Here is a 9,108-nt window from a genome sequence, read left to right as displayed (position 1 = left end):
TGATAAAATATACACAGAAAATACAAAGAAATAAAATTTAAGGTGTGATTTTATACTAAATTTAATAGTAAATTTTTCTTTCAGATAAAAACAAGGCAGTGGAAATTTTCCATATTTACCTGTGTGCTTTGATATGCTTTAAGCTACATCATTAATACACTTTTGTATAAAAGTTATAAATGTCCTAAATTATGTCTGTTCAACAGAAAGTCGTCATCTTCCAGAAGGAAACATTTCCAAGTGTTGCTTTTTATTCTTTTTCCTAGGAACTGAAATGCCCACTATTCTTGGGGAAGGTGAAACTGAAATTCTTCAGACTTCAAAAGTTGCATTGCCCAGGAGGCGATCTATCCCTTACTTCTCTGTCTACTTCCTACTCACACTAAAAGACGCAGGGTAAAATCTGTTGAGTATTTTCCATAGAGCACTCTTCACTTCTCTGTTCCTGAGGCTGTAGATCAAGGGGTTCAACATGGGAATCACTACAGTGTAGAATACAGATGCTATTTTGTCTGTGTCCATGGACTGACCAGAACTGGGCTGCAAGTACATGAAGATAATTGTGCCATAGAAGATGGACACAGCAGTGAGGTGGGAAGCACAAGTGGAGAAAGCCTTCTTTCGTCCCTCAGAAGACTTCATGTTTTGAATAGCAATGTAAATGAAGAAGTATGAGATGATAATTACCAAGAGAGTGAAAAAGACATTGAATCCCACAACAAAAAAGACAACCAATTTACTGATGTGTGTGCTGGAGCATGCAAGGGCCAGGAGTGGGGGTATGTCACAGAAAAAATGATTTATCTTATTAGAACCACAGAAAGAGAGTTTAAAGGTATCTGCAGCATGGATTGAGGCATTAAGGAAGCCACAGGTGTAAGAGCCAATGGTTAGGATGGTACACACACCAGTTGTCATGGTGGTGGTGTAATGAAGAGGCCTACACACTGCTGCATGGCGGTCGTAAGCCATGGAGGCCAAAAGATAGCACTCAACAGTGGCAAACCCCACGAAGAAGAAAAATTGAGCTGCACACCCATTATAGGAGATGACCTTGTTCCCTGACTGAAGTGCAGCCACCATCTTGGGAGCTACAGCTGATGAGTATCCCAGATCTACAAAGGACAGGTTACTGAGGAAAAAGTACATGGGAGTGTGGAGGTGGGAATCCGAGAAGATGATGACCATCATCCCTCCATTTCCAATCAGAGTGACAAGGTAGATGAATAAAAATATCAGGAGGAGAGGAACCTGAAGATTGGGGTCATCTGTCAACCCCAGCAGGATGAATTCTGTCACTTCTGTGATGTTCTCCATTGAAGTCATCTTGAATTTCACCTAATTATTAAAGAGAATGAAGCTATAAAATATAAAGCTATAAAGATATAAAAATAAGACTCTAACATATATGTAAAATATATCATGTAAGACACATGTTTTACCCTCTGATTTTATTACAGCATTTAATCCTTGAGATAAATACAATATACATATTTGACAGATCACAAAGATAATAACTTGTCAATATTAAGTGAGACAGCTTAATAAAGGTCAAAGTCAAATTTATCTCTTTGTAATTTCTGAGTTCAAACTGGATGTGCATGCACATTATTATGTGGTAGTATCTGGCAAAAATCATTTTTGAGTCCTTACTCAACATTCAACAATCAGAAAATGAAAACTTTGAATTAAAAATGTGAATCCATCCTTCTTTCTCTACCTCATACTGTCTTAATCATATGCCCTCAATACAAACTTAGTGAAAATTTTATATATACATAATTAAATCACAATGACCATAGAAATCAATAGAGCACACTGTCTACTATATCTCCCTCCAAAATACCTACCTGAATTTAATACATTTGTTCTTAAAATCAGGGCTTTGGATCTGATTCTACTAAAAGAGAAATGTAAACACAAACCCAGCCACAATCCCTTTGATCTACAATGGTGTCCTGCCCGCAAAATATGCTTGGACATTGATGACACAAAGCTTGTTGGGTAGCCAAACAATGTCTGATTTGACTTAAGGCCTACTCTATGAGATGGAAGCCTATACCTGACACTGCTAGGGAGACCAAAAACCCCCCAGAGGCTAGGTAGCAGAGAAACCTAAGGTAAAACCAAATAATGCTGGTCTTTTTTAAAACGTAGTGATAAAGTAATTCCTAGTGGTATTCTGCTATACTCACATATTAGTGCCTTATCTGCCATCATCAGAAAATGTGTCTCCAGTAAATGGGAACGAGTACAGAGATAAATATCCACGCATTATTCATATGGAGGGAAAGGTAGAAGATGGGAGACAGACAGATGAACAGACCTTGAAACACTTCTCTAAAGAGGATTCTTCAACAAATTCCTCCTCTCGGAGCTCAGAAGGAAGAGAGGCAAGAAGAGTGTAAGATCCAGAGAGGATGGAGGACACCAGGAGAGCAAGGCCTTCTAAATCAGTGAGCAAAACTCGTATGAACTCACAAAGACTGAAGCCACAAGCACAGGACCTACACAGGTTTGCACCAGGTCTTCTATGAATATATTATTCCTTCCAATTTAGTGTTTTTATTGGACATCTGAGTGTGTGAAAGAGTGGGTCTCTGATGCCTTCTTTTAGGTTCTTTCTCCTTCTGTTGGTTTGCTTTGTACAACTTCAAAGTGATGGCCTTTTTAATCTTGTTATATTTTATTTTTGTTATTTTGTTGTTATCTCTTAGCCGCCTGTTCTTTTCTAACTAAAGCCAAAAAAAAAAATTCATATGAATAGGAAGAAAGGTAGAGAGGAACTGGTAGAAAAGGTGAAAAGGAAAACTGTTATCACGATATATTTTCTGAGAAAATATTCACACCACCCCATGACATGTGTCTCCCACAAACCTTGTATATCAGGATATTATCCATCTGATATTTTAAAAAATGGTATTTCTTCATGAGTACTAAAAAGCTATCACTATAAAACAAAAATTATAATACTAATCACCCCAAAGTCATATAAATGTAGTATTAGAAGTGTAATTAAAACCTTGCTCAATTACACTCTAAATCCAGAGATTTTAAACATAGTTTCTAATAGTATCATTAATGTATTCCTAAAGCATAGAGCAAGGAAAGAGAGGCTGTAGTAGTTATTCCATGAATGTTTAAATATATAAATGATTATTTCATAATTATATTAATGTAAGTATATATCCTTCAAATATATATGAACTTATCATTGTGTGTAGAAGTCATTGTACACAATTGAAGTTAAGTCTTTTTTGTACCCTCAAATCACTTATCTTGATTATCATACATTTAGCTCTATAGCCACACAGCATTTCAACTGGATTTAGGACCCTGGAAACAGTGATGGTATTAATTCCTTCTTGCCTCACTCAGCCCACCATTGTTCCTTGCACATAAAAATAAATATTCGGCGAATTGAATAGAACATCAATGCCAAGGTAGCAAAATAAACTTCATGCTATTTAAATTAACAACAAACAGGCTATTGTTATCTTGTCTACCTGAGTTCATATTTCATGCCAAAATGTTAACTGATAAAAACTCAGAAGAAAAATGTTTCTGGAGATGATCAGGGCTGGAGAAAGGCTTATGACCTACTTTGCACCATGTTCTCCCTCCAGTTAGTTATCCATCTCAGGAAGCACTTGCATCATAGACTTTGCCTGTCCCTGCTTACACCATAGGTGGAAGTAGACTAAGAGGAAAGAGAAGATATGTAGAAAGAGAGAAGGAAAAGAGAGAACTAGAAATTAGAAGACTTCTTTCTGTTTGTATCAGCTTGCCTTTAACCACTACTATCAATTTGCTGAGGAGTGCTTTCTGTATAACACAAAAATAAGACATCACAGCCAGTCTGTCCATGCAAGCAGTGTGCCTGGTTCCACAAAAACTGGTCCAGCCAGCTTGGGAAACCTTTGAAAACAATATTGCAGTACTACCCCCAATTATATCTTCTCCTGCCTCTTTATACTTTTAGAGAAATTTCCTAGAGTTTTATGCTTTCAACCTTCTTTACTTGTGCCTAGATTTATAAGCAGAAATATTTTAATTAACCCTTTAATTAACAGGCAATACATTCAATTAAAGTTACATGGGCTTTTTGCTTTGATTTTTTTCTTCTGACATTTATGTACTGTTTAATGTAGCAGACACAGTACTCTGTCTCTTTAGCAGACAGATCTTATATATCAGAAAATTGGAGTACATACTTCCCCTTAAGGTCACGTAACTACTTAATTGCTCATTTATACACCTTCTTAGGACCAAAGATCTCAGCATCAAAATTATTAATACAATGAGCTAGATATTTAATTGGTGCAGGTCATATGACTATAGGACATTTAGCAGTTCCTCTGGCCTCTACTCACTACATTCTATAACACATCCTCTCCATTTTTTACCAAATGTTATCCCCACATCTCCCAAAATATAGTGCCCCTAATGGAGGGTCCAGTTCTAAAGACTGTTCAAAAGAATAGTTCCAGAACTTATAAAAATTTTGTGTGCATGTAGTCATTCAACAATTGCATGGCTGGATATATATGACATGGATTATGGATGATATATAACATACAGATGTGAAGAAACTGAGACATGGTGGCATGCCTCATGTGAAAGTGACACGGTCAAAGTCCAATGCTTCAGTCAAATATTGCTGCTAATTGATAACGTGATTGCAGGAAGTAAAGTAGCTTGGCAACTCCTGTCATTGTTTGATGAAGAAGACATAAACCATCACACATCATAAATCAACCTATTTTTCTTAACACAAAATAATATAAAAACTGAAAATTTTTCAAGAACTAAATATAGCTGACTTAAAGTAACTTCTGAATTATTTTCTAAAACACTTCCACAAATGCTTCTGCAGTGAGGTTCACTGTATATTCCATCCAGGTATATTTCAGATTTCACCAAAGAAGTATGAAGACTCCCTCATTTATCACACCCCAATTGAAATGTTGGTAAGATGACTAAATGTCATGTAGGAAGAAATAAAGACTATTTTGTTGGTTATTTGCTGGGTGGTTTTACTCTTTACCTAAGTTATTGGCTCCCACAGAATGCACATGAATGCTTGTTAAGGAAATAAATGAATTTCAGTACCATATCTAAGTTGAGATTGCAGCCCTTTTTGAGACAAGGGCATGTTGAAAACATGCACCTCCATGCTTGGCTAGAATAATAAAGTCCATGTAGGAAAATCAATTTCCAACTTTCAAGAGAAAAATGAACTGGAAGTAAACAAAGGAAGATTCAACTACTGTGTGCTCAATAGCAATGTTAAACACAAATTAATTAATAATAACTCTATTAAACTGTGCATCAGACCTTTGAACTTGTTTCTTAGGCTTTTATGAGCACAATTTTGTGGCAACATCCCATCTAGTAATATCAATGGTTCTCTTGTCTAAGCAAACGTGACAGAAAAGGAGCTATTTAAAACTTCTGTATCTATTCTTGTGAAATGGAGCAGAGGAGCCTGGGAAATAGAATCTGTATATTTTGTATCTGTAGTCTGTCTTCCTTTCTCCAAGACCACACCTTTATTTCTACCCACAATGTAAAGAATGTTGCTTCAATTTATAAAAAAATATTAAAAGTCATGAAAAACATACCTATGTTCTTGGGACTTCTAAGATCTTAATTCAGAACTGGATTTGACCACTAGGCTTTCTGAAGCCTGAAAAAGAAAAATAGCTGCTGGGCCTCTGATGGTCAATGAATAATAGAATCCCTGAGCTGCGTGATAAATTGCAAAGACAGTTCAGAGGCAACTACAATTTGGGTGAGCCCCTGAGAGACATACCAAACTTGTGGAGAGGCTGAGATCTCCAAGATCTTGGTGCCTATGTAGATTCAGGATTCTCTGAAGGGAATATCCCCAAGGAATAAACTCCAATCCAGAACTCAGTGTCATGTAAACATAAAAATTAAACAATACTTTCCTAGGGGAACTAAGATATTACTATAACATTAACATTGTGGAAAGACCCCTCAAGGGACAAGGGCAGACAACTCCTTCTGGTAGTAGGCTAAAATCATTAATAGGAAAATTCCATCTAGGTATCTTGAAAGAAATCTTTAAGTATACACTGTTCCCTCACTTTACAAATTCCTTATGTTGGGAAATGGCTCTTTACTGAAGTCTCAATGGGGAAGAACGTTTAAATAATCAATACAGACTATCAAAAAACTCTATTTCTCTTAAATTCCGCTAAGATTGCAGAAGTCCATGTACAAAGAGGCCTGTGAACAGAAATAATTTCAGGAAATTGTTTTCTAATAAATGAGCTCAAGGCATAGACCTGGCAAAAAGTATAGGTTGCTGTTTCGTTACTATTGTGTCCTGGATTAATACATTCAGGTTATCTACTACATTCGCCCTCATCTGTATCTGTGATTTCCTTTCACATTCACACAGCTCTTTCAGAAATAATTATTTCACCACAAACTTTAAGACATCCAGGTATTCCTAACTTTAACATATTTTTTAATATTATTCATCAGTAAATGAGTCTCCTCAGAGAAATGACTAAGATAAAGGGTATCTACCAAACAAACTAGTATAAAGGGAATATACAAACAAATATCACATAACTCTTGCAAGTAAGCAAATAATCCACCTCTCAGACATGAAATCTATATTCGTGCCATGGGGTCTACTTCTTTTAGGAATCAATGTGGAAAATTAGGATTGGTCTCAGAATCTACAAGAGGTCCTTGCTTCCCTAGGTTTATACAAATGAATATTCTAGTACAGTTAATTATATAAAAGTGAAGTATATTTACTAACTTTTTCTTTCTTCTTATGAAAATATCGTCCCATAAAGATTCTGTTGTAATGAGTTTAAAAATCTATAAAAGAAGAAATTGCATCATGTTCAAGTAGGTGGTATGCTACATGATAAAACCAAGATAGACCAATACCATTCTTACAACTGTGTAGCCTTTTATCCCCTTACGCACATATCCCACTGAAAATACTCAAATTTCTCCCTTATTTAAAACAAAGAAATTTTGAGAAGATAATGAGGCAGAGGAAGTGAGATGCAGAGTAAAACCCAGAAGGTGGGGCAGGTGAGCAAAGAAGAAGTGTCACCTGTGGCACACAGCTTGGATACTTAGGAATCCAACTATCTGGAACTACAAAATAATTTGATTTTTCCTATATCAGTGTTCAGAATTCTATAAGATTAATGGCCTTCCACTAAAGGGTCCTAGAAACATAAGATAAAACAGTCCTAGATTCTAGCTAGTGGAGTCTCCCATTAATTTACAGGATAACTTAAAAAAGTTTTTTGAGGGAGAAACTAATACTATTTTTTCTTATTAGTTATTTTCTTCATTTACATTTCCAATGCTATCCCAAAAGTCCCCCATACCCTCCCCCGCCCCACTCCCCTACCCACCCACTCCCACTTTTTGGCCCTGGCGTTCCCCTGTACTGGGGCATATAAAGTTTGCAAGTCCAGTGGGCCTCTCTCTCCAGTGATGGCCGACTAGGCCGTCTTTTGATACATATGCAGCTAGAGTCAAGAGCTCAGGGATACTATTCTATTTGGATGTCAACAGTCTCTCAGGCACTGACTATATTTTTTTCCTCTCCCAAAAGCTCTAAATTCCTTAGTGAATGTTTCTGATCTGACTCTTCTAAAACCTTCAGAGTGTGGCCTTCTCACAAGACCAGTTCAGTTCTTCAGCTCCAGATAAACATACCTTTTATTTTTAGAAAAAAAAATATGAGAAGCAGTAAGTAATCCTTACTTTCAGGTTTGTTCAAGACAAGATACAGTGCTCTTTTTCCATTTTGGGTTAATCCAGAAACCATGAGGTTATTTCAAGCTTTTTATGTGATGAATAATTCCAAGAGCTGGAGTTGCAAAACCTTGATGTCTTGACTTCTTGCCATTAGCATTGACCAGTAATCTCATACAGGAATAGAATTTTGGTACTAACTACAAGAAGCAAGAAACCTTTAAAGCCCTCCTAGAGAGTTAATTTCTCAGGGCCACATTGTATAGACTTAGTTTGTTGCCTAAATCATACAAGGCATTTCTTAAGGCCCATTAATCTCCAGGATCCAGAGATAATATTATGGTTCTGGTGCAAGACAAACTAGAACAAATCCTAGCTGCCTCCTAATGACTTGAAGGCTCATGCAAGTCCTTTTTATTATGTATCATTGAAAGAATCACAAAGTTAGTAACTGTGAGAAACTTACAAAGATAAGTGTATTTCTATAAATATCTAACTTATCAAGGTCTAATCTGGAGGTATCTGTATAAAGCCACACAGCTGTATGGTAACATAAGCAAAATTAGAGCTCTAAATCATGGTGGAATTACTTCTGTACAATTTATCTAGAATTTACATAGTGTCTGTTGACTCTGGCAGAAATTCTAGAGAAACTGCTCGAGTATCTGAGCCCTGTACACCTCTCTACTTCACCCATTTCAATTTCCTAAATTCACCATGTATACTCTTCCATGTCCTTGTCTCAGATTCCCTTCTCCTGATCTCTATCACTAATCCCCAACTCATTTTAAGGCCCTTACTGTAGCCGGGTGTGGTGGCGCAAGCCTTTAATCCCAGCACTCGGGAGGCAGAAGCAGGTGGATTTCTGAGTTCAAGGCCAGCCTGGTCTACAAAGTGAGTTCCAGGATAGCCAGGGCTACACAGAGAAACCCTGTCTCGAAAACAAAAACAAACAAACAAAACAACAACAACAACAACAACAACAACAAAAAGACCCTTACTATAAAAAAGACTTCCTGTGCCTCTCACTATCAATTACTTGACTAAATTTTTGCAAAAGTCATCATTATATTACCCATTCCTTCCCCAGGATTTCTCAAAACTTTTTCCCATCCTAATATAAACTTGTGCCAATCCACTATGCATCCATCTATCAGTGCTTAAGTGGTCCAATTTCTCTCACATTTTTTTCTTCAATTCATTGCATCATGCCCTCAACTATTTCTACTTCATTCCATGGAAACAATAGCCATGAAGGTCTTGGTATACAGATATATAAATAAATGCAGTCACTTGGTGGGGCTTCGTCAGATGCTCCTACATATACAAATGCTAAACACTGAC

General features: G+C 36.6%; 1 protein-coding gene across 1 annotated transcript; it reads right to left on the bottom strand.

Annotated features, from left to right (window-relative positions):
* Positions 1-366: 366 nt before the first annotated feature.
* Positions 367-1,326, bottom strand: Olfr1444 (olfactory receptor 1444). The gene has a single exon (NM_146702.1). It carries the CDS (start codon positions 1,324-1,326, stop codon positions 367-369), a length of 960 nt encoding a protein of 319 aa, NP_666913.1.
* Between the last annotated feature and the right edge of the window lie 7,782 nt (positions 1,327-9,108).

This window comes from Mus musculus, chromosome 19 (assembly GCF_000001635.26).
Source record: "Mus musculus strain C57BL/6J chromosome 19, GRCm38.p6 C57BL/6J".
Taxonomy (NCBI): domain Eukaryota; kingdom Metazoa; phylum Chordata; class Mammalia; order Rodentia; family Muridae; genus Mus; species Mus musculus.
The sequence above is the reverse complement of the archived record's forward strand: the minus strand, read 5'-3'. Positions and strand labels throughout refer to the sequence as shown.